This window comes from Tasmannia lanceolata, unplaced genomic scaffold, assembly GCF_043159265.1.
Source record: "Tasmannia lanceolata isolate RefF3 unplaced genomic scaffold, GAP_Taslan_0.1 ptg000037l, whole genome shotgun sequence".
Lineage (NCBI taxonomy): Eukaryota > Viridiplantae > Streptophyta > Magnoliopsida > Canellales > Winteraceae > Tasmannia > Tasmannia lanceolata.
Window position 1 is genome coordinate 48,815,631 of NW_027518714.1, and position 27,504 is coordinate 48,843,134.

The 27,504-nt window shown below is 38.6% G+C and overlaps 1 protein-coding gene across 5 annotated transcripts in view; it reads left to right on the forward strand.

Annotated features, from left to right (window-relative positions):
- The first annotated feature begins 404 nt into the window (after positions 1 to 404).
- LOC143860546 (uncharacterized) overlaps positions 405 to 27,504 on the forward strand; it is a 97,950-nt gene continuing 70,850 nt past the window's right edge. Inside the window, exons 1-6 of one of the 5 annotated variants that reach the window (XM_077371232.1) lie at positions 405 to 548; positions 8,194 to 8,237; positions 24,205 to 24,475; positions 25,114 to 25,629; positions 25,883 to 25,999; positions 26,132 to 26,184. In XM_077371232.1, the coding sequence (XP_077227347.1) occupies positions 420 to 548; positions 8,194 to 8,237; positions 24,205 to 24,475; positions 25,114 to 25,629; positions 25,883 to 25,999; positions 26,132 to 26,184 (1,130 nt within the window). In that variant the 5' untranslated portion in view covers positions 405 to 419. The other 4 variants (XM_077371233.1, XM_077371236.1, XM_077371235.1 and 1 more) reach the window with 4 other exon arrangements.

Genomic DNA, 27,504 nt, shown 5'->3' on the forward strand with positions numbered 1-27,504 from the left:
TATCAAGTACTTGAAACAAAAATCTTTGACTTGTATGAGTCATTGTGTCGGTTTGCAAGCCACTATTTAGTCTCTGATCAAGTCAAGTACTAGTCCGAGTCCGAAGTTTCTCAAAGTTTCTTAATTTTATTATCAGCAAAGAATTGAAAATTCGTCAAATATGCATACTAATGAAGAATGGTGATAGTAATTAACTGAGTGCGATATAGTTTGGCATCATTGTGTGCTACGCACATTGCATGGTATGGTGGGAACCTTTATTTCTTTTACCCAAGTCAGAGTTAACAATAGGTTTCTTGAATAAGGATTTCCTCAAGTTGCTAAGTGGCTGTGGTTGCTTGGATTTTACTATTCCAGGCATGCTCCTAACTTTGGTGGTTCGTTTCGATTATAAAAAGAGTAGGGATTCCATTAGTCTTATGGACGCATCTTCCTCCGAAGGGCACAAATATGTGTGGTATGGACTCTCTGGGTATGCCATTGGACTGGTTACTGCTCTAGCAGCCGGAATACTGACTCATTCCCCTCAGCCTGCTCTTCTTTATTTGGTAAGCTTACAACAGTCTATGAATGCCTAACTTTACAACGGGATACTGACTCATTTCCCCTTTTTTTTACCCTCTTAATCTCACCGACTCTTCCTATTGAACTTGCCTTTTCATATTCCTTTTTGTATTCCACAACTTCCGTTTCCTCTTTTTTCCTCCCCCACTTCACCTCTGCCACTCCCCACGGACTCTTCATCTCTTTACCTAAAAACCCTCAAAAATTTCTCCCCCACTCCCCACAGACTCTTCATCTCTTCACTTCAAAACCCTCAAAAATTTCTCTTCCTCTCTCAAATATAGCCTATTCGTCCCAATCCCAATCGGCATTTAGGGTTTCAAAAACCTTTTGAGCTGTGCCGTTTGAGTGATAGAATTTTTCCTTCCAGATCGACAGGTAAAAAACACCGTTCTCTATCTCTTTTTTTCGGCTGGATATTTTGTGAAACGATTTTGTATAGATCAATGTCTCAGTATTTATCATATACAAACCTTCGCCTACAAACTCTTCATGTTGTTATGTGAGAAGTGGTTCAGTGGTTTTACTGTTGATCATTTTTTTCTATTTATTACTTCCTTTCTTTTGGGGTGGGCTTACTAATTATAGCTCGTGAAAATTTTGCACTTGCAGGCCAAGATACATGTGCATGTATGAAGTCCAGCCTATAATATGGATATTTGAGTTGTCTTTTATGCCTCTTTTTTCTTGAAATTTATGGTGGCGTTACAAACTATACATCTTTAAAAGGCTAAAATACTCAAAATAGTCTCCCCATCCATATCCGTGTGTTGAAACTTCAAACCCATAAATACATTAAGCCCTACACATGCAACACCCTATTTATGGATTGAAAGGGCAACTAATTGTGGTATGCTTTATGTTTAGAAAGAATTACTTAACAAATTTGTTTAAGTTTCCTATTAGATTTGTAGTTTAGGTGGGAGCTGCTTTGTTCAAGCACACCTCTTTTTTGGATCTGTTTTAGTTGTAATGTTCGATTCATATCATTTTGGTGCCGGCACCGTTTATTTGTGCCATGGTGATTACTGATTTGGTAAGTAACCTTGGTGGCCACTCATTTACCCCATACATACACCCATAATTGTTGATACATGACAGTTTACACTCATTAGGCTTTTCCATGCTTTTGTGTTTCATCTTCTTCATAGTGGTGTGTATTCTATGTAAGAATACATTAACTTAAAATTATTCTAAGAAATTGGGGTATTTTTGCAGTTCATTTGAAATGCTAATAGCATACTCCAGTTCTATAATTTTGGAGTCTTCTATATGGGATTTCGAAAGCTTTGCCCATTTCAAGATAATAATGTATTCTTCTCTGTAATTGGTGTGATATGCAAAAGAACAAAGATGTTATGTAAATAGGGCTTATGTTGTTTTTTTAACCATGACCAAATCAAGAACTGTGATATTTTTGTAACATTGTCCATTTTCGATGTAAATTTCCGAGCTTTGTTCATTTTGAAAAAATGATTTGTACTTCATAATTCATAAGATACAACTAACCTGTGGCAGAAACCATTGATTCTCTTATAGCTTGGATGCAAAAAAAAGTTAGAATTCCTCCACGCATTGTCTACATCGTTCTTAAATGATCATGTTTGCTTACGATAATATGAGGAAGGCAATGAGAAGATTCTCCTTCACTACCAAGATTAATAAGGAATTAGATCCATTTTTACAGTTTTTGCCCTCCTTTTCTATACATAGGATATTCAAGATGCATAGATTAAACTGCTCAGGAACTGGAGAGAGTGTTTTCTGAATTTGATTAGTAAAAGAAGTCTCTATCTAAAAGGAAGTCTATCCGTTTTTATGGTTTTTTTGATCTTTTTGATCTTTTTTTTATACCTACAAGTAGTGAGATTTTTACTATATAATTCTGCATTACTATATAATTTTACAATACAAAATTCGAAACTGAGTGTAATGGGCTTTATTTTCCCTATATTGTGCAGCCCTTTTTGGTTTGAATAATCAACTTTCCTTATCTATAATTTTAGTGCCCATTCTTAGCTGAGTGTAGGGTGAATCCTTATCTTCTTTACTAATGTATCTTTAGGAAAAAAACAGTGTTAAAGCATACTTTTTTTTGTTGTCCCTTGCATTGCACGGGTGTGACACTAGTATGTGTATATATATGAGGAAATGAATTATGTGTAGCTGCACAGATAAGCTATATGTGCATGACTGCACAAACCATAGTGGGGGGCCACATTTTTTGGGGGATCCAAAGCATTCATTTGGAAGACCCTTCCATGGATAGGGTGTGTACAAAAAATCAGTCCTATAGGATCATCCTAACCCAATCAAAGTTGGAGGGGAAAATAGACAGACACTGTTTCTGCCCATTTTTTTCCTCCACAAATGGCAGGGTTAGGATGATCCTAAAGGGCTGATTTTTGGTACACACCCTATCCATGGAAGGGCCTTCCAAATGAATGCTTTGGATCCCCCAAAAAATGTGGCCCCCAGTATGGCTTGTGCAGCCATGCACATATAGCTTATCTGTGCAGCTGCACATACTTCATTTCCTCATATATGAGGAAAGTGTTCCTAAGCTATAGCTTATCTAAGCTTATCTAAGCTATAGCTCAAAAACACATGTGGCCCCACATATTTTGGGGGATCCAAAGCATTCATTTGGAAAGCCCTTCCATGGATAGGGTGTGTACCAAAAATCAGCCCTACAGGATCATCCTAACCCAATCAAAGGTGGAGTGGAAAATGGACAGACACTGTGTGTCCATGTTTCTGCCCATTTTTTCCCTCAAATAGATTGCAGGTTAGGATGATCCTATAGGGCTGATTTTTGGTACGCACCCTATCCATGGAAGGGCCTTCCAAATGAATGCTTTGGATCCCCAAAAATGTGGGGCCACATGTGTTTTTGAGTTATAGCTTACATAAGATTATCTAAGCTATAGCTTAGGAACACTTTCCTCCATCGCAGAAAAAGGCATTTCATAGTTGGCTGCATGTGAGAGCAGCCACCTTAGATGAATTAAATGAATAAGATTAAATCTCCTGAAAAGTGAGCATGCGGTTGCTCTGACATGCAAATATCTTCTTATATTCTGACATCATCAAGCACCACAGACTAATGTGCGCGGGGCTCTTCACTTTAGCATTCCTAATATATATTTAAGTATAAGATTGATAATAATATAAAAACTAGAAAAAAACAAAAAGGCCATGTTTGGAAACGCTGAAAAAATATTTGTCACGCCCCAAACCCCACGCTGGGCGTAGGATGTGACAACGCTGTACACCTGCAAGATAAATCCCACAACCATACAAGGCTACAAAACAATAACAGAAATAAACCTGGCATTCCATAACTAAAATATCAAATTCTCAAATATTGTGGACCCAACATAGCCAAATCAAATCTCAACTCTCACATGAATCAATATAAATAAGCATAGACGTAGTCTTACACATTTGTTTACCAATACTCAATACTCACTGTCTGAAACCAAAGCAAATAAGCTAAATAAAATTTCCAAGCTCCTACGGTTCAGAAACTAAGCTTTTTCTTCCTCGTTCACCTCACGAGGATCAAACACTGAAAATGTTAATATAACCACAGTTAGTTGAAAAGCTAAGTACATAATAACGCATTACAAAAGTGGGATCATGCATGCTACAAAAGAGAGGTTCGTAACATAATAGAAGGATATAAGCCACACGTGAGATAGTCAACACAAGTTCAATGTCGACGGTCGCTCCACCCTGGCTCTGATACCACTTGTTAAAAAAATCTACCGGGCAAAGCAATCCGATCATGCCCAAATTAAACGGAAAAGTAAAACAAACCACAAGCCACAGGATGAACACCAAGATTTTATGTGGTTCGGCCAAGCCTACGTCCACAGGCGAGAAACACGATCTTCCACTATAAGAAAAACAAAATACAAGGATTACAATGGCCCTTGCTTCTCAACCAAGACCGTACACATAAGAGAACCCTGAGAAAATTCTCAAGAGAAAACCCAAGAAGATCCCGAAGAGAAACCCCGATAAGAAAACCCGAAGAAGAAACCCTATTTCTCCACCTCCTCTCTCTCTCTCTCCCCTTCTCTTTCTCAATTCTTCTCTCCTTGGGGTAGCCCTCACACCCAAGTCTCTTGTGCAGTCAACAAAGTGGAAACCGATACTTATATATTAGGTTTTCTATAAAAAAAACCCAAAACGACACTTTCCTCTTTTGCCTCCCACCGAGTGGTGGGAAATAAGGCAACTTTCCCAACAGATAAACTATCTTCTATCTACCAAGCTTTTAAATTTCGTTTTCAGTCATTGGTGAAACTGAAATATTTCGGTTTCGGTAAGAAATTTCAGGCCGAAATCTCGCAAAATTATGGAAACATTTCAGCATGAAGTCACAGACGAAATGATTTTTCTTTTAATTTTGTCCTTTTTTAAAATATCTTAAAAGAATCTCATTGTTCTTCTCTTTTCTATGAGTGGAGTTGATTTTTGTCAGGGTTTTTGTCAAAATGCCCTTGTATGTTATCTGAAAAGTTGCATGCGTCGCATAGTTCAACTGAAACATTCATGAAATCTCAAAAAATGGGAGTAATCTTGTATTTTTCTGAACCCAAATGAATTTCATATCGGTAGCAGCCAAAATCAAAATATTTTGGCAAAAACAAAATATTTCGGTTGAAATTTAAAACCATGCTATCTACTGAAGGTCTACAGACTTGGACATCAATGCCCTTTTACACTCAAGCCACTGAAAATTAAAGACTAACATGGAAACAGCTGATCTTTCAGTAACAGTACAAATTTATCAGTTAAATCATAAGTCAAATGAAAAAGAAAGAACTAGCACTAACATCTCGACTAGTTCTTCAAATTTCAAATGGTCAATCGAATTCACCATTTCAATAAGAAACCAAAGAAAAGAACATTAAATTAACTATATAACTTTAAGTTTCAATCGCTCGATTGATTATTTACTCTATTTCTCGATTTTACAGTTTTGATCTTTAGAGTCCTCTAACGTAATTCATTCTTCTGTAAATAATGTCAAAAGAAGAGTTTCTGAATGTGGATGTAAAAGGAGATTACCTTTCTTTCGGAGATTTGACGAGAAGAAACTGGAAAGGAAAAAAAGTGAAATCTCCGGTCGGGTTGAAAGGGAATGGAAGGAGGAAAAGTCAGAGGAAGTTTCAGTGGGAGAATGGAGATGGGATTTTGGTAGGCCCCTTCTGTAAAGGACCACACAAACTAATTGTAACGTGTTTTTGTTTGGGGTACGCGGGTCATCTTTTCTATGAACGGTCCATAGGTCCCCCTAATGACTACCTCATCAGATATCATATGATATGAAGTGAAAGAGGCGTTTACATGGTCGGCGCATGGAAAGATTGAGCCAATAACAAATTCCACCCCTCTTGTTTGTCTTTTTCTATAAATAGATGTATTTTTCACCTCTTTATGCTTGGCTTTCCTTATAACTATTACACAACTGATATAGATGGGGTTCTAATAATTATGCCCCATTGGTGATGTCGAAATCTGGTCCTTTAATCCAAGGGCTGGTAGAGCTCCAATCTGTGATATCCTGCGATCACAGAGAAAGCACTAGGCGTCACAGAGGTTTGGCTCCGGTAAGTCACTTCGGTAAGTCAGAAATCGATATATCAGGTAAAGCCAAGTAACAGAAATAAGGAGTGAGAGGGAGCTTAGCTTCAGGGCTTATGTTCAAGGTGAAGTAATGGCTAGAGAAGATTCGATGCAGGTAACTTTAAGCATGGGGACTTATATAGAGAGGGAGGAGCTTCTACACCGTAGCTTAGTGTATGCGCCACGCTGCGTAGTCTCATCGGTGGAGAGGTGATGATGGCGTTGCGCCATATTGGAAGTCCCTTTTCACACTCCCTGACAGTATGTTAGAAGAGTGGCGGATAGGGACACGACAGTCAGAAGGTGTGCTCCTGGCATGTGCCGGGGTGCTGAAGGAATTCCCTGTTTTATCCCTAACATCCATAAATTTATAATCTCTTAAATCTTGTGGCTCAGACAAGGAACTATCGCTATTCTTATGTTGATTATTTACACTCACATATTCCTTTCTTTTTTTAATGGCAACTCTCTTATTTTCTATACTTAAAACTAAATTTCTATAAGATATAAGAGAGTACGTGCTTAGGAAACATTATTCCAAGTACATACAGGTGAACACTAATAAAACCTAATGTTGTTCAAAATACATACTATATGCAGGTACATAAGAAATATTCTTCTGTTGTGGTAGTCGCAACACCCATGGTCTCTGGAGTAGCAGTGATAGTGACACTAATATTAGATGTAGGTAGGTTGACTCCTATCTAGGAGTGGCATTAAGAGGTCACCGGGTTTCCTTCCTACCAGCTAGGCAAGTATAAAACTTGGTGCACCAAAAACATGGGAAGGGAAAGAACGCGGAGTTAGATGAGGGAACTGCTACATGGGGAGAGCGTGATAGGAAACACCCATATGATAAATAATATTCTTTATTACCTTATATAAAATGTGGCCACCAACAATATTAATTATTAGAGCCCCAACTATAATTGTAAATTACTTATGGGAAATAATATTTCCACTCCTTTCAAGCATAGGTGGAAATGCAGCTATTTTAGGAAAAGACAAACAAGGGAAGGTAGAATTGCTGGAATGGAAATATATTTCTTCGAATCCAATCGTCCATGTAAGTGGGATATGCTGGGAAGGGGTGGAAATATCATTTCCCATAAATAAATTACATTTGCAAGGTATTTAATGTAAGACTTTTACGGACTTACATAGCGCATGTTTTACTTTTGTAAAACTGGATTGTAGAGAATGTTTGATTATGGTAAAGTGTAACCCAGATTGGCTCTTATATGGTTAGTGATCAATAAGGTTTGAACCGGGAACACCTTAACGACGTGTGATCACATTGGAAGGGGTATGGTAATGTGTTAATAATGTGTGGGCCCGTTGTAAGCCCAATAAGGTTTGTGGGCTTATTTGAGGAACAGGAGTCAGTAATGGGTTGCTTTAGGGTTTCCTTTTTGTTATTATAAATACAGGATTGGTCCCTACTATCACACATAAGGTTGTATTTCTCCCATTGGAATACACATAAGGGCATGGAGAGAGTAGAAGACCGCCCTAGTTTGCTCTTTGTTTTGGAGAGTCTCCAAATATCCAAGATCGTGAAGACATCTTTGAAAAGGGATCAAAAGCCATGAACAGAGCTATTTATGCTCAATCGTTTGTTTAATGTCTTGATTGATTCACATGCTTATGATTTGATCACTTAATATTAATGTTTACATACGGTATCAAAGCCGGTGTGCTCAAATCATAGGTTGTGATAGTTTGTGAATTTAAAAGAAAAAAAATGAGAGAGAGAGAGAAAAATTGAAAGTCTTTCTCCAAGTTTTAGTTCTTCAATCTTGTGTTCTTGTTCTGATTTGAAGATCTCTCTGTATCACTAAAGTAGACAACTGGAATAAAGCTATTTTCCATTAAAGACGTGATCTTTTCGAGTGTGAATAATCCTTTTACAAAAACATATTCGACCCATATTTCTCCTTTTTCGACATTGCTAACTGCAACCCTTTTCTTCCTTCAATTTTGTGGCAGAGAACCGGTGATAGGTTGGTGGTTTCTTTGGGGGCGGATTTGAGGTTGGCATCCATCTCCCTATCAATAGGACTTAAGAGTAACTTGGGTCTCTGATGGTTAGCTGTTTTTCTTTTCTTTTCGCAGCACCATTTGTATTGCCGCGGAAGCAGGCAAGCAGACTTTTGTTAAAAGAAAATAAGATGCAATTTTAAACAAAACCCATCCCTAAGGCATGAGAGCCGAAACCCTAGTTGGAACACCGTGGACCCATTGAAATTCGACCATTTGGTGATTGTTGATTTTCCATTCAGCGTTGCCGGTATAGGCCAGCGAAGTTCTGTCTGGTGTTGGCCGGCAATGCTTAGGTTGTCGATAGTCGTGTGGAAGACTAAAGCTGGTTAAGCGCCTATTTTTCCTTTGTGTTAGTGCTTTGAGAAAGAAGATATGGCGTTTCCAAAAATAAACCCATACGCTTTCCAAAATTTGTCTCTTCCACGTTCCGTAAATAGCAATAAATATTATTTTTTCTTAAAAGGAAGGAAACTTTTCCATTTTTGAAAGTTGCATACCATAAATGACGGGCACACTATTCAAAGTTTGCATGGGATAGCCGTTTCCAGTGTACGTGGCAACTTCCCCTCGTGAAGTCCATCTGCCATCAAGACATTGAATGGAACCAACTTCGAGAAATGGAATGCTATCCTTCATGGAGCCTTTTTGGTGTCATGAGACTTGATCTTGCTCTTAGGGTGAATGATCTTGCAAACCCCATTGCCACAATTTCTGCCTTTGTAGTTGATGCACTTAAGACGTCATATAATAACACTCAAAAGGCTGAGTGGGGTTTATATGAGATGACTTCTTTAGCGTTTCGCGAGGGGCGTAGGATACAGGCAAAAGTTAAATTTGTAGGAGTTTTGAAATTTCTTCTAGTTTTCTGGTTAAGTGTCTTCCTTATACACGTTTTGGTATGTGCAACGGAAGCAAGGCCTTATAGTCTGCAGATTAGAAAAACTGGATTCTAGAACCGTCACTTTTCACTTCACTGAGTATCCCGATAAGTCAAAGGGTTATTGTTTTCACCATCCGTCCTACTCCAATAGGGTCATAGTGACTTATCATGCAGTGCTTTAGAAAGTGGTAACATCAGTGGGAGTTCTAAGCCTTGAGATATTTCTTGAGTGATAGCAAATTGTTATTCCCATGGATATAGTTTCGGTGAGTACAATTGTTCATTCGCCAATTGAGTATAATGTAATTCTCATTGAGTATCCTAATCATAAGGATTCTCCAGTTATTCATAGAGAGTAAATTCAGTTGACAGATGTGGTTGAAAACCCTAACTCATCTAATTGATTGGATACTTGCATAGTGCAACCATAAGATTTTTCATTGACTAATATAAAGAGCACTCGGTGCCCAAACTAAAGAGGTTTATTCATAAGCTTAAGTAGTTTTTAAGACAGTGATACTTGAAGTTTGACGAGGTTGTTACCTCTTTTGGATTTAAAGAAAATACAATTGATTAGTATATTTATCTGAAGATCAGGGGGAGCGGGTTTATTTTCTTGAATTTTATGTTGATATCACTGATATTGGTCTCTTGCGTGAGACAAAGTAAATGTTTTCCAGTCATTTTCAAATGAAAGATCTAGTTGAGACATCTTTTGTTTGGCGTATAGATTCATCGTGGCATACTTAAATGGTCGTAGAGTGTAGATCAACCAGGTTTTTTTGTGATTTAGCCTGCATGCTTGTTCTCTAGGGGGCAGTACAGTTTTATAAGGTTGATATGTTCACAAAACCATAATACCTCAGAAATGGTCTAAAGAAATTAAATGAAGAAAATTTCTTACGAGTCAATCGTGAGAAATTTGATTTACGTACAGTTGTATGCTTATCCAAATATCGTTTTGCGATCAGTGTACTTGGCAGACGGTAGAGTGTTCTCGGGATGGATCATTGGACATCAACAATAAAGGTTATGCATTATTTGTAGATGATTAAGGACATTATGCTCACATACAGTCAGTCAGATCACCTTTAGGTGATCAGCCATGCGGATGCAGTTTTAACTGGTTGTCTAGATTATATGAGTTCTACGTCAGTATATATGTTATGGCAAGATGAGCCATATCATAACTGCTGACCCACTTACATAAGGATTGCATAAAGGTTTTAAAGGGCATGTTACCCGTATGGGATTATATTATATTTTGTTTTTTTGGTTAGTGGGAGTTTCTTGGTTTGGTAGAATTGCATGGTTCTATTGTTTGCAGCTACTTTATATGAATACAATTTATATGTTCTCGAGAATGTTATTATGGTCACTACTGCCATCTTGTGCACACTTAATACCTCATGGGAGGTCAATTATGCTTATGGGAGGTATTGCCTCATGGGAGATGTGATACTTAAAGTCTTAAGCTTTTACTAGGGCATGCTTTGCTCATACGGTATAAAGGTTCCTTACCTATGAGTAAAGTATAAAGGTATCTTAAGACATCAGGATCACCCATCTTAAGAGCTTCACGTGTTGAAGCATAAGGGTCCAGTAATGGACATAAAGTTTTTAGAGCCTCACTTGTTGAAGCATAAGGGTTTGGTAATGGACATAATGTTTGAATCAATTTCGAAAGAGGCATGAAAGATCACATTTACATGTAATTTCCATACCACACAGCCATGCCATTTAGCTTGTATCAATGAAGTTGCTAGTGCTTTGACATGTATAGTCCTATGTCGTAATATGATTTAACGACCTTCATATTGGGTATTAGTAGCTTTGTTTGATTAAGGCAAAGTTTGAGGTGTTACTTTTATCGGCATTCTTTTGTGGCCATTGCAATCCGGAGAGTCGTTTTCAAACTAAATGTTTTGAATTAAGTTTTCAAACTAAAGATTTTATGGTAAAATTTTCTATCAATGCCCTATGCAGTCCAAGTGGGGGAATGTAAGACTTTTATGGACTTGCATAGCACATGTTTTACATTTGTAAAACCGGATTGTAAAGAATATTTGATTATGGTACAGAGTAATCTAGATTGGCTCTTATACGGTTAGTGATCAATAAGGTTTGAGACAAGAACACCTTAGCAACGTGTGATCACGTTGAAAGGGGCATGGTAATGGGTTAATAATGTGTGGGCCCGTTGTAAGCCCAATAAGGTTTGTGGGCTTATTTGAGGAACAAGAGTCCGTAATGGGTTGGCTCTAAGGTTTCCTTTTTGTTATTATAAATACGGGATTGGTCCCTATTGTCAAACATAAGGTTGTTATTTCTCCCATTGGAATACACATAAGGACGTGGAGAGAGTAGAAGACCGCCCTAGTTTGTTCTTTGTTTGCGGAGTCTCCAAATTATCCAAGATCGTGAATTGAAAACAAATCAAAAGCCATGAACAAAGGTATTCATGCTCAATCGTTTGTTTAATGTCTTGATTCACATGCTTATGATTTCATCACTTAATATTAATGTTTACATTTAATAGTTATAAGGATATAAATATTTATAAAGATTTATCTAAAGGGTTGTCATGCTAGGCAATTTTGCGGAAAGGCACTTCGTGGATGACTTTTGAATGAGAGAACAGCCACACAGGTTGGCTTTTAGCAGATTTTGCCTTATTCATTTTATTTGTCTGATATGGCTGTTCTCTTGCAAAAGTCATCCGCAAAATGGCTTTCTGCAAAATTGCCTAGCACACGCGCACGCACGCACGCACGCACACACACACACACACACACACACACATATATATATATATATATATATATATATATAGAGAGAGAGAGAGAGAGAGAGAGAGAGAGAGAGAGAGAGAGAGAGAAAACTGTTGGTGAGCTTAAGCTCACCATTTTTTTGGTGCGCTTAAGTTGTTATAACGCCTCCCATTCGTTTAAATGCTTGGGTCCCGCTGGGTCCTTCTTAAGCGCACCATTGAGAGGCGTTATAACAACTTAAGCTTACTAAAAAAATGGTGCGCTTAAGCTCACCAACAATTTTCTCATATATATATCTATATACTATATAGGAGAAGAGAAAAGAAGAGAATTTTTTGAATTTTTGGAAAATTCTATGAGAATTACACTTCACTTTTTTTGACTTTTTTTAACAAATGCACCCATTCAACTCACATATTTTCAATCCTACCCCCTCCTTTATGCTTTTTAACAAATGCACCCATTAAAGCCACATAATTTCAATCTTACCCTCCTCCTTTATGGGTTTTTAATAAAAAATCTATAGGGTGATCTTAACCGTCTGATTTAAGAGGAATTATGGAAACCTCTATAGATTGGACGGCTAGGATCAGCCTATGGAAATGATTTTTGGGGCACAACCTATTTATGTTGTGTTCCATCACATGGACGGTTTGGATCAACCTATGACGTGGTCCGTACAGTTCTTTGTCGGCCCGTGCATCGCATGGGTTTTTTTACTAGTATATATATATATATATATATATATATATATGTATAGGAAAAGGTTTTTGAGCTCGAGCTCAGCCTGAGCTAGATCTAACAAACCACTACTCCTATAGTTGGTTGAGTCATCCAACCCATTTAGTTTATAGGTTATGCTTAGGGTTATGATCTGTGGAGGTTTAGAATAGATGGCTAGAAATTATGGTCCTATAGATCGGATGGTTAGGATTATGGTATGAACCTGGTTTGTTAGGAACACCCTATCTGTGTGAGGTCGTATAAAATGAATGTGTTGGATGAGTCAAACTACTATGGGAGATGGTGTATTCTAAGCTCTAGCTCGGCCCGAGCTAGAGCTCAGAAACCACTCCCTCATATATATATATATATATATATATATATATATATATATATATATATATATAGAGAGAGAGAGAGAGAGAGAGAGAGAGAGAGAGAGAGAGGAAAAGGATTGTACACTCGAGCGTACCAAGCTTATGGTACTCTCGAGTGCCCAATCACATGTGGGCCACTTTGTTAGTATGATCCCAAGCATTCATTTGAAAGGCCCTTACATAGATGGGGTGTGTACAAAAAATCAGCTCTATAGGATCATCCTAACCCATCCATTTGTGGAGGTCAAAATGGACAGACACTGTGTGTCCACAAATCTGCCCATTTTTTGCCCTCCATTTTGGACGGATTAGGATGATTCAATGGAGCTGATTTTTGGTACACACCTTATCTATGATAGGGCCTTGCAAATGAATGCTTTGGATCACCACAAAAAATGTGGGACCCATGTGATTGGGCACTCGAGCGTACCATAAGTTTGGTACGCTCGAGCGTACAATCCTTTTCCTCATATATATATATATATATATATATATAGCAGAAGAGAAAAGGAGAGAATTATTTGAATTTCTCCCAAAATTCTATGAGAATTACAATTCACTTTGACTTTTTTTAACAAAGGCACCCATTCAACTCACATATTTTCAATCCTACCCCCTCTATGCTTTTTAACAAAGGCACCCATTAAAGCCACATAATTTCAATCCTACCCCCGTCCTTCATGCTTTTTTAATTATGGAAACCTCTATAGATTGGAGGGCTAGGATTAGCCTATGGAAATGATTCTACGGGCACAACCTATTGATGTTGTCTTCCATCACATGGACGGTTTGGATCAACCTATGATGTGGTCCGTACAGATCTTTGTTGGCCCGTGCATCGCATGGGTTTTTTTACTATTATGTATGTGTGTGTGTGTCTGTATATATATATATATATATATATATATATATATATATATATATATAGAGAGAGAGAGAGAGAGAGAGAGAGAGAGAGGAATAAGATTGTGCGGTCGACCGCACCTAAGCTTAGGTGCGGTCGAGGGCCCAACCACATGGGTCCCACGTTTTTTGTGCTGATCAAAACCATTCATTTGCAAGGTCCCATCATAGATAGGGTGTGTACAAAAAATCAGGTCCATTGGATCATCCTAACCCCTCCAAAAGTGGAGGGCAAAAATGGGCAGATTTGGGGCAAACGGTGTTTGTCCATTTTGCCCTCCACTTTTGGATGGGTTAGGATGATCCTATGGAGCTGATTTTTTGTACATACCCCATCTATGTAAGGGCCTTTCAAATGAATGCTTTGGATCATCCTAACAAAGTGGGCCCACATGAGTTTGGCACCCTCGACCGCACCTAAGCTTATATATATATATAGAGGAAAAAGATTGTACGCTCGACCGTACCTAAGGTTAGGTACGGTAGAGTGCCAAATCACATCGGTCCCACATTTTTTTGGGTCATCTAAACCATTCATTTGCAAGGCCCCATCATAGATAGGGTGCATACCAAAAATCAGCTCCATAGGATCATCCTAACCCATCCATTTGTGGAGGTCAAAATGGACAGACACTGTTTGTCCACAAATCTGCCCATTTTGCCCTCCAATTTTGGAGGGGTTAGGATGATTCAATGGTGCTGATTTTTGGTACACACCCTATCTATGATGGGGCCTTGCAAATGAATGGTTTAGATGACCAAAAAAAATGTGGGACCCATGTGATTTGGCACTCTACCGTACCTAACCTTAGGTACGGTCGAGCGTACAATCCTTTTCCTCATATATATATATATATATATATATATATATATATATATATATATATATATATATATCTGTGAGGAAAGTGTCTCCTTCTGTAGTCTGCCTACCAAAAAACACAATGGGCCCACGTTGTTTGGTTGATCCAAATCATTCATTTGATGGGCCCTGACATAGATAGTGTGTGCCCAAAAAAATTAGCTCTGTAGGATCATCTTAACCCTTCGATTTGTGGTGGTTAAAAATTGACAGATTTGTGGAGGTTTATACATGTCCATTTTAAGCTCCACAAATCGAAGCGTTAGAATGATCCTACGGAGATGATTTTTTAGGTACACCCTATCTATGTCAGGGCCCATCAAATAAATGACTTGGATCATTCAAACAACATGGGCCCTCTATGTTTTTGGGCACACCCTATCTATAGGGTTTATACGCGTCCATTTTAACCTCTACAAATCTAAGGGTTAGGATGATCCTACGGAACTAATTTTTTGGGCACACCCTATCTATGTCAGGGCCCAACAAATGAATGATTTGGATCATCCAAACAACGTGGGCCCATTGTGTTTTTGGTACCGAATAGAAACATTTTCCTCTCTCTCTCTCTCTCTTATATATATATATATATATATATATATATATATATATATATATATATAGGGCCGCAGTATGTGAGCTAGAGCTCACAAATACACCACCTCCATGTTCTTTGAGTCATCAAACCCATTCATTCTATAAGACATCACATTGATAGTGTGTTCCTAAGAAACCACCTCCATACCATAATCCTAACCATTCAATCTATAGAAGCCCATTTTCTAGCCATCCATTTTAAACCTCCACAAATCATAACCATAACCTATAAACTGACTGGACTAGATAAGTTAAACAACTATGGGATATATGGTTTGTGAGCTCTAGCGCACAAACTTAGCTACACCGCCGGCTTAAAATACAATGGGCCCACATTGTTTTGGTGATCCAAAGAATTCATTTGATTGGCCCTCACATAGATAGGGTGTCCACAAAAAATCAGCTCCATAGGATCATCCCAACCCTACGATTTGTGGAGGCAAAAATGGACGTGTAAAAACCTTCACAAATTTGTCCATTTTTGCCTCAACAGTTTGAAGGGTTGGGATGATCCTATGGAGCTGATTTTTGGTGGACACCCTATCTATGTGAGGGCCAATCAAATGAATTCTTTGGATCACCAAAACAATGTGGGCCCATTGTATTTTAAGCCGGCGGTGTAGCTAAGTTAGCTACACCGGTGGTGTAGCTTCACTTTCCTCATATATATATGAGAATAGTGTTTCTGAGCTCGAGCTCAGATAGCTTATCTGAGCTCGAGCGTCAAAAACTCATGTGGGCCCATGTTTTTAGGGGATCCAAAGCAGTCATTTGAAAGGTCCTAGCGTGGACAGGGTGTGTACAAAAAATTAGGTCCATTGGATCATCCTAGCCCTTCCATTTGTGGGGGGAAAAATGGATATATACTGTTTCTCCATAAATCTGCCCATTTTTCCCTCCACCAATGGAAGGGCTAGGATGATCCAATGGACCTGATTTTTTGTGGACACCCTATCCATGATAGAGGCTTCCAAATGAATGCTTTGGATCCCCCAACAATGTCAATGTGGGCCCACATCTATTTCCGAGCTCGAGCTCAAAAACATTACTCTCTCTCTCTCTCAATATATATATATAAAGAGAGAGAGAGAGAGAGAGAGAGAGAGAGAGAGAGAGAGGTGTTTCTGAGCTCGAGCTCATGTAAGCTATCTGAGCTCGAGCTCATGTAAGCTATCTGAGCTCGAGCTCATAAACACTTTTTATATATATATATATATATATATATATATATATATATATATATATATATACTAGTAAAAAACCCCGTGCGATGCACGGGCCGACAAAGGACTGTACGGACCACATCACGGGTTGATCCAAACCTATCCAAACCGTTCATGTGATGGAACACAACATAAATAGGTTGTGCCCCAAAAATCATTTCCATAGGCCGATCCTAGCCCTCCAATCTATAGATGTTTCCATAATTCCTCTTATCTTAAATCCGATGGTCAAGATCACCCTATAGTTTTTTAATTAAAAAACCATAAAGGAGGGGGGTAAGATCGAAATTATATGGCTTTAATGGGTGCCTTTGTTAAAAGCATAAAGGAGGGGGTAGGATTGAAATTATTTGATCTAATGGGTGCCTTTGTTAAAAGCATAAAGTGGGGTAGGATTGAAATTTTCTCGGTGAAAAGATGCGGATGGCAACTGTTGCTAGAAAACAAAAAAAAAGGTAATCATTACAAATAAAAGATCCTCGTGCAAAGATGCGCATGGCAAATGATGGCAAATGTGATGGCAAATGTTGGTAGCAAAACAAAAACGTAATCATTACAAAAAAAAGTAAATAAGCTAAAGTTATAAAGTTTTCAATGAAAAATTACCTATAAATGGTTACAAAGTTTTTAAATTACGAAAAAAATACGAACAACATGTAGTAATATATGACAATTACTGGAAAAAAGTCAAACATCTCTGACATAACTATACACAGAAATACAATGTATATCTTTCTATTTAAAATGAGGTATACACAGAAGCTGCATGTATATGGGGTAAATTGAGGGGACGTATTCCTTTCTATACACAGAAATGCAGTGTATATCTTTCTCTTTAACAGGAGGTATACACAGAAGCTGCATGTATATGGGGTAAGATTGAAATTATATAGTTGAATGGGTGCATTTGTTCAAAAAAGTCAAAAACTGTGACGTGTAAATCTCACAGAATTTTGGAAATATTCAAAAAATTCTCTAATTTCTCTTCTGCTATAATATATATATATATATATATATATATATATATATATATATATATATATATATAGAGAGAGAGAGAGAGAGAGAGAGAGAGAGAGAGTCTACACACTGGTGTAGATAACTTATCTACAGACTAGCTTAATATACAGTGGGGGCCACATTGTTTGGGTGATCCAACATATTCATTTGATGGGTCCTCACATAGATAGGATGTGCCAAAAAAATCAGCTCCATAAGATCATCCCAACCCTACGATTTGTGGAGGTAAAAAAGGACATGTATAAACTTTCACAAATCTGTCCGTTTTTTGCCTCCATAGTTTGAAATGTTTGGATATCCTATGGAGCTGATTTTTTGGGCACACCCAATCTATGTGAAGGCCCATCAAATGAATGCTGATCACCCAAACAATGTGGCCCCCACTGTATATTAAGCTAGTGTGTAGATAAGTTATCTACACCAGTGTGTAGAAACTCTTTTCTCATATATATATATATATGGATTTGCTAGGCAATTTTGTGGAAAGCCATTTTGCGGATGACATTTCCAAGAGAGAACCATATCAGACAAATAAAATGAATAAGACAAAATCTGCTAAAAGTCAACATGTGTGGCCGTTCTCTCATTCAAAAGTCATCCGGGAAGTGCCTTTCGGCGAAATTGCCTAGCATGACAAGCCTTTAGATAAATCTTTATAAATATTTATATCCTTATAAATATTAAATGTAAACATTAATATTAAGTGATCAGATCATAAGCATGTGAATCAAGACATTAAACAAACGATTGAGCATAAATATCTCCGTTCATGGCTTTTGATCCGTTTCAAAGATGTCATAACGATCTGGGATATTTGGAGACTCTACAAAACAAACAAACTAGGTCAGTCTTCTACTCTCTCCACGTGCTTATGTGTATTCCAATGGGAGAAATAACAACCTTATGTGTGAGAGTAGGGACCATTCCAGTATTTATAATAACAAAAAGGAAACCCTAGAGTCAACCCGTTTCAGACTCTTGTTCCTCAAATAAGCCCAGAAACCTTATTGGGCTTACAACGGTTCCGCACATTATTAACCCATTACCATACCCCTTCCAACGTGAGCGCACGTCATTAAGGTGTTCCCGGCTCAAAGCTTATTGATCACTAATCGTATAAGAGCCAATCTGGATTACTCTTTACCATAATTAAACATTCTCTACAATTCGGTTTTACATAAGTAAAACATGTGTTATGCAAGTCCATAAAAGTCTGACATTAAATACTTTGTAAATGTATTTTATTTATGGAAAATGATATTTCCATCCTATCCAAGCATTATCCCACTTACAAGGACTATTGGATTTGAAGAAATATATTTCCATCTTTGTTCTAGCTATTCTACCCTCCCTTGTATTATTTATCATATGGGTGTTTCCTATCACGCTCTCGCCTTACTCCTAGTCATGTAAGCAGTTCCTTCATCTAATTCTTTGTTCTTTCTCTTCCTATGGTTTTTGGTGCACCAAGTTTAATACTTGTCTAGCTCGCAAGAAGAAAACTCGATGATCTCTTACTGTCACCGCTAGACGAGAGTCTCCCTACCTACTATTAGTGCTACTATCTCTGCCACTCAAGAGACCATGGGTGTTGCGACTACCACAACGGAAGAATGTTTCCTAAGCACCTACATATAGTATATATACTTTAAACAACATTAGTTTTGTTAGTGTTCACTTGTATGTACTAGGAACAATGTTTTCTGAGAAGGTAATCTCTCATATCTTATTGAAATTTTGTTTTAAGTATAGGAAATAAGAGTTACCATTCAAAAATAGAAAAAAATAAGTGAGTATAAATTATCAACACAAGAATAGTGACAGTTCCTTGTATGAGCCATAAGATTTAAGAGATTATAAATTTATGGATGTTGGAGATAAAACCGGGAATTCGTCCAGCACCCTGGCACATGCCAGCAGCACACTTTCAGGCCCGTGTCCCTATCCACCGCTCTTTTGACATACTGTTAGGGAGTGTGAAAAGGGACTTTCCAATCTGGTGCAGCGCCATCATGACTTCTCCACCGATAAGACTACGTCGCGTGACGCTTACACTAAGCTATGGTGTAGAAGCTCCCTCTCTATATAAAAAGACAAACAAGAGGGGTGGAATTTGTTATGGGCTCAATCTTTCCATGCGCCGACCATGTAAACGCCTCTTTCACTTCGTATCATATGATATCTGATGAGGTAGTCATTAGGGGGACCTATGGACCGTTCATAGAAAAGATGACCCGCGTACCCCAAACAAAAATACATTACAATTAGTTTGTGTGGTCCTTTACAGAAGGGGCCTACCAAAATCCCATCTTCGTTCTCCCACTGAAACTTCCCCTGACTTTTCCTCCTTCCGTTCCCTTGCAACCCGACCGGAGATTTCACTTTTTTTCCTTTCCAGTTTCTTCTCGTCAAATCTCCGAAAGAAAGGTAATCTCCTTTTACATCCACATTCAGAAACTCTTCTTTTGACATTATTTACAGAAGAATGAATTACGTTAGAGGACTCTAAAGATCAAAACTATTAGATCGAGAAATAGAGTAAATAATCAATCGAGCGATTGAAACTTAAAGTTATATAGTTAATTTAATGTTCTTTTCTTTGGTTTCTTATTGAAATGGTGAATTCGATTGACCATTTGAAATTTGAAGAACTAGTCGAGATGTTAGTGCTAGTTCTTTCTTTTTCATTTGACTTATGATTTAACTGATAAATTTGTACTGTTACTGAAAGATCAGCTGTTTCCATGTTAGTCTTTAATTTTCAGTGGCTTGAGTGTAAAAGGGCATTGATGTCCAAGTCTGTAGACCTTCAGTAGATAGCATGGTTTTAAATTTCGGCCGAAATATTTTGTTTTTGCCAAAATATTTTGATTTTGGCTGCTACCGATATGAAATTCATTTGGGTTCAGAAAAATACAAGAGTACTCTCGATTTTTTGAGATTTCATTAATGTTTCAGTTGAACTATGCGACACATGCAACTTTTCAGATAACATACAAGGGCATTTTGACAGAAACCGTGACAAAAATCAACTCAACTCATAGAAAAGAGAAGAACCATGAGATTCTTTTAAGATATTTTTAAAAAGGACAAAATTAAAAGAAAAATCATTTCGTCCGTGACTTGATGCTGAAATGTTTCCATAATTTTGCGAGATTTCGGCCTGAAATTTCTTACCGAAACCGAAATGTTTCGGTTTCACCAATGACTGAAAATGAAATTTAAAAGCTTGGTAAATAGAAGATAGTTTATTTGTTGCGAAAGTTGCCTTGTTTCCCACCACTCGGTGGGAGGCAAAAGAGGAAAGTGTGGTTTTGGGTTTTTTTTATAGAAAACCTAATATATAAGTATCGGTTTCCTCTTTGTTGACTGCACAAGAGACTTGGGTGTGAGGGCTACCCCAAGGAGAGAAGAAGAGAGAAAGAGAAGGGGAGAGAGAGAGAGAGGAGGAGGAGGTGGAGAAATAGGGTTTCTTCTTCGGGTTTTCTTATCGGGTTCCTCGTCAGGATCTTCTTGGGTTTTCTCTTGGGAATTTTCTCGAGGTTCTCTTATGTGTACGGTCTTGGTTGAGAAGCAAGGAAAGGGTTGCAGGTTTGTGGGTTTGTGATTAATCCATTGTAATCCTTGTATTTTGTTTTTCTCATAGTGGAAGATCGTGTTTCTCGCCCGTGGACGTAGGCTTGGCCGAACCACATAAAATCTTGGTGCTCATCCTGTGGCTTGTGGTTTGTTTCACTTTTCCGTTTAATTTGGGCATGATCGGATTGCTTTGCCTGGTAGATTTTCTCAACAAGTGGTATCAGAGCCAGGGTGAAGCGTTCGTCGAGTACAGATGGAGTGATCGTGGGTGTTGTGGTTGGATCGCGGCTAGAGCGATATTTGGGAGTAGAAAGATTATCCAATAGAGATTCCGTTCGAGGTGGAGCGCTACACTGTGAAGTGCAGAGTAATCTGTGATGGCTCTAAAATCAAGTTCTACTCAGTTCAACATCAATATATTTGACGGAAAGGGCAGTTCCACCCTATGGCAGATGCGGGTGAAGGACATCATAGTTCAACATGGATTGGCTAAGGGGTTGAAGGGAAAGGATGGCAAACCGGGGAAGATGACGGATGCTGAGTTGGAAGATATTGAGTCGGAGGCGGTCTCATTCGGCTATTTCTGGCAGATAGTGTTATGTTTAATGGCATGGAAGAAGAAAATGCGCCTAAATTATGGGAGAAGTTGGAAAAGCTTTACATGTCAAAAAGCTTGGCCACCGGTTGTATCTGAAGCGGCACTTGTACGGGCTGAAGATGCATGAAGCGTGGGATCTTTTGGAACACATCACGGTGTTCAACGGGCTTTTGGATCAGCTCCACAAGGTTTACGAAAAGTTGAAGGAAGAAGACAAGGCCCTTTTGTTTCTTACTTCACTTCCTGATTCGTATGACGACTTGGTGATGACTTTATTGTATGGTAATGATACGATAAAGTTGGAGGAAGTCATGTCATTGCTCTTATCGAATGAGATGTGAAAGAAACCTGTTTTTGGTGGAAGTGAAGAGCACGAGTTGGGTGTTGATGGTGGGAATCAAAGAAGAAGGTTGTCTAACAGGGAATCTGGAAAAGGCAGGTCAAGATCCAGGGTTGGCGGAAAGGGCGTGCAATATTACCTTTGCAAGGAATATGTCCACTTTAAGCGGGATTGTTCGAAGCGAGTTGACCAGGCTGGCAATGGTGCTATGAATACTGTGGTGGCGGTAACGAAAGAACAGAGCGAAGAGTTTGGAGACGTTCGCACAGTTTCCACAGGTAATCACACTTCTCATGATGAGTTGATTTTAGATTCATGGTACTCTGTTCATGTATACTCTAGGAGGGAATATTTTGATATGTTCCAGGAGACAAGGGCGGGTGTAGTGTCCTTGGGTGACGAGTCAACTTGTGACGTCACTGGAGTTGGGACGGTGAAGATCAAGATGTTCGATGGAGTGGTTCTTACTTTGTGTGGTGTGGCGTATGTTCCAAAGATGCAAAAGAATCTAGTATCTCTTGGCCTGTTGGACTTCAGGGGTTGCAGGCATTTAGTTGCAGGTGGAGCTATGAAATTCATACTCTGCCGTATGGTTCTGATGAAAGGCGAGGAGTGTAGCGGATTATATCGTCTGGTCGGGGACACGGTGACTAGTGTTCCTAAGATCTCGATGGCTAGTTGGAAACATGGTAATTGTGTGCGCACACGTAGGGTCACTTTTGCAGTTGGTGCATAGACATGTTTCTAGGTTGCAGACGATGGTGAGAGGATGACAGTACCTGAGTTGGCAATGATGGATCGAGATCCCTCTTCAAGGTTGACTGGGTGAGTCAACGGGTTGGCAACTACACATGTGTATTGGCCGTGTTGATCGAATCGGGAGGAGTCAGAACCAGGATGATTCTAGGGGTGTGTAGCTGGTACTTCAGACGACCAATGGTGGTTTGCGGCAATAGCTGACCGGTGGCGACATCAACGGAAAATCTTCAGGTGGCTGGGAAATAAGCCAAGGTAGAGATTGTTGGGAAAGTTGCCTAATTTCCCACCACTCGGTGGGAGGCAAAAGAGGAAAGTGACGTTTTGGGTTTTTTGGAGAAAACCTAATATAAAAGTATCAGTTTCCTCTTTGTTGGTTGCACAAGAGACTTGGGTGTGTGGGCTACTCCAAGGAGAGAGAGAGAGAGAGAGAGAGAGAGAGAGAGAGAGAGAGAGAGAGAGAGAGAGAGAGAGAGAGAGAGAGGGTTTCTTCTTGGGTTCCTCTTCGGGATCTTCTTGGGTTTTCTTTTGGGAATTTTCTCTGGGTTCTCTTGTGTGTACGGTCTTGGTTGAGAAGCAAGGAAAGGGTTGCGGGTTTGTGATTAATCCATTGTAATCCTTGTATTTTGTTTTTCTCATAGTGGAAGATCGTGTTTCTTGCCCGTGGACATAGGAACCACGCAAAATCTTGGTGCTCATCTTGTGGCTTGTGTTTTGTTTTACTTTTCCATTTAATTTGGGCACGATCGGATTGCTTTGCCCGGCAGATTTTCTCAACATTATTTGTATCTTCAGGGGAATTCACATGTACATAATGGTTTGTTTTTGCACTATAACCCTAAAACTAGGCCTATGATAACTGGATGTGGCATGGATAGGACATGGGAACAGTATGAGTACTGGCAGCTCTTACACTTAATATCGAACTATCGGTCGTGAATACGAAACGTTCAACTCATGCATGATATTGGAACCGTAGGAGTGAGGATTCAATTTTTAGAGCATTGCTGTTGAATGTGGATTCATACCACTAGGTTATGGTTCTAATCCGCTTTATGCAACTAAATTAAAGTTCATCACAATAGAAAATTCATGGCATAATATGAAAATTCCTATTGCTAGCACCTGTATGCACCCCTTAGAATTTTCTTGTCATTTAGACACTTTTATGCTTCTAAAAATTCAGCAGGTCCTGGCATGGTTTTTGTACTTATGTAATGATAAACAATAGGAGTGAAGCGAAAGGACATACTTTTTTTTATTAATGGAGATGGACAACCTTTGTTGTAGGCTACTGTCCGGGTTTGTAATTGTATAAGTTCTTGCAGATTTTGGGCTAGGGTCAGAACAAGGGGTATTACAATGCTAATGGATGCATTTCTTGCGTCAGTTCATACAAGTCCCTTCATGAAGCTCCATGGAAGCTCATTAGGCTTGCAAGAAACAGATTTTAAGAACATTACAAGTATTAAGAAATGCTGCCCAGAGATCCTTAAACAGAAAACATTTGAAATCAGGCTCTCGTATGGATGCAAATTGCAAGCAGTTAAAACTGCTGATCCTTTCTGTATGGAGGCTGGTTTGGGTCTCTCTGAAAAGGTATTTCTCTTTATATGTTTTCTGATTGCTTTTTTTTATTCCTTTTTTTTTAACGTGATAGACTTTCCGGTTCAGAATAGAAAGTTGTAGAATGCAAATTTATGAAGTATCATATTATACAATTTATCATACTTGTGTTTGTCTTATGTGGTTTTTTTAGGCAGCAGCCAGTTGCTTTTAGACGTCCTTCCTTGTCATACTAGTTGTAAGATCCCACATCGGAAAGGGAGAGAAAGTTCCCAGGCTAAATATGTGAACTCCCCTTCTCTTTGTGTAGATCCGTTTTCAGCATCTCCAAGGGGTGGGTCCCGTGGAGAACAAAATCGGGGAGGGTGGGAAAACCCAGAACTGGACAATATTTACACAGTGGGGTCGGGGCGTGGCAAAATGGCATTTTTGTCAGCTAATTCCTCATATATATAATTTATAGTGTTTTATGTTATATGATTTCAGTCTCTTGTTAACGGTCCGGGTTTAGGGCTTTCTGAAAATCCGGGTCGTTACACTATTATTATTATGTGAACTAATGATGGATGTGAAGTTCCAACTCATTTTTCTGTTGGTAGTAGAAGGGTGAGATTTGGAGTGGTAAGAACTTTTGTTTAGATCGAAACTTTCACCTCGGTCTTTTCTTGCAGGTAAATTCTAGGAACCAAAGCAGTACTTCTGTTCTTGAAGATATCAATTGGCCCTCTCCTGATGATGAAATCCAGTTCTGGAAAAAGGACTTTCCTTCGTGTAATGTGAGTGCAAATGCTCCAATTGATGTGGAAAAGGATCCTGATCTTATGCACATCATTCATATCACTGCTGAAATGGCACCGATAGCAAAAGTTGGTGGCCTGGGAGATGTTGTAACTGGCCTTGCCCGTGCTTGTATATCACGCGGCCATAAAGTAGATATAATGCTCCCTCTTTATGAGTGCATTCAAAAGCAGCAAGTTAATGATTTCCAGTTAGCCAGTACATATAATTCATATCATGATGGAAACTGGGTTCGTACTAATGCATATAAAGGCGTAGTTTCGGGCATTCCTGTAACATTTATCGAGCCAGACAACCACTTTTTTAAAGGACAGTTTGTATATGGAGGTTCCTATAATGAACTAGAGGCTTATTTGTTTTTCACTCGTGCTTGCCTTGAATGGATGCAGGTCAGTGAGTTTATGCTCATGTTATATCATTTTCAGTGGTATTGAGTTATTAGGTGTAAGCATGGTTTTAAAATTTGGCCGAAATACCGAAATTTTTTCGGCTGGGACCGAAACTGAAATTTTAAAAATTTTGGCCTAAATTTTAAGATTTACACTGAAATTACCGAATTTCCACTGAAATTTCAGTTTTGGCTGAGGCCAAAACCGAAACAGAAATTTCAAACCTTGGGTGTAAGTGTGTGACCTCCAACAGGCTGTAACAATGTATCAGGTGAGTGGCACTCAGCCAGATATCATCCACATCCATGAATGGCAGACTAGTGCTTTACCCCTACTTTACTGGGATATGTATCAGTATCTCTCGATTAAGGTAAGCGCTTCCTTTCTTGTGATTTTTTATGTTCCTTGAGGTTAACATTGCAAGTACGGTATTTCGGTCGCAAAAGTTCATGGAAAACTTGTTTTTTGTTGTATCTCAACATCTACATTTTGGGCTTTGTAGAAACCGAGGTTAGTTTTGACAATCCACAACATGGAGCATTATGGTGAGTGCAGGTAACTATTCGATATGTTTCCTTCTTTGATGACCACCTTCATATATAGTTTTCACAATTCCTCCCACTCAACCAACTTGGTGGAAACTAGTTCGAAAACCTGGACCAAGTTGAACCCCCCTGGGATGAATTGGGTTATCTATAGAGCTTTTTGTTGGCCATAGCTTGTTTGAACTTTAGTTATATGGATACACACATGGAAAGCAACAAACAGCTGAAATTTCATTCTTCCAATGGTAAAATGGTCCGCAAAGAGGGAAACTGTGTGGATATGGACAATCGGGCCCCTAACATTCTTAATACAGATCTAGCATGGAGTGGTGATTAGACCATAGATCTTAATAACCATGGATTTATCTGTCATATTCACACCATCTTTGTTCTGAATCGAACACCGGAATGCAGCCTTTTTTGAAAATCAAAATATGTTCGAATAAGAACCTTCAGAGAGAAAATCTTTTAGTTTGTTATTTTGTTTCGATGTTTAGAAAAATCCTGAATCCCCGATCTAGAATTAGGATTTATGCTTCAAGTCAATGATAATCTGTGGTAAACTCATTAATGGCCCCTGAGCTCCTAGTTTCAAAATGCATCTGCGTCATTGTCAATTCCCCCTTGTTGAATCCCTTTTTGTTTGGCCTTTTTTTTTTCTCCCAGTCTGTATTTTGCCCTACAAAGTCAATCAAAACTCCTTTGACTCTCCCAAATTATGACCGCGTTAACTGAGTACTCAGCCGCTTCAGCCGAGTACTCGACTGCGCCGTGCTGAGTCGACTAGGATTTGCTTTGGCAGTGTTTTGACCTGCATCCTTGTTTTAAAACACTACGGCTGGGTGACCAAAACATTTCCACATGAAATTGTTTTGTTTGACGTCTCTTTCCAAGCTTCTTGTAAATCATTGTTAAATTATTATATTATATTTGCAGAAGTATCTGACATCCACAGCAAGATATGTTTGGATGCTCTGTTGGAAAATCACTCTAGGCCCTTTATAGTTGATATCGTAGACAGATCTATTTCAGTAGTATAGTACTTGTGTTTTGTGGTTACAGTTGAAAGCATAGAATTGGGTTTGTTATATAATTTTTTTCCTAGAAGCAACATAAGATCGTTTTAGTAGTTATGGGATAATATTTATTGAAGCCAATGGGTTTGCGTCAAATGAATTGGACATTGCTCAATTTCACGACTTTGACGTAGCAAGTCCAATCCTAGCTTATTGCCTAAAACCCAAAAAAAAAAAAAAAAACATAGAGGAAGAAGACGATGAAATTGAAGCGAATGCCTGACATCTGTTATTTATGAACCAAGGTTTGTTTT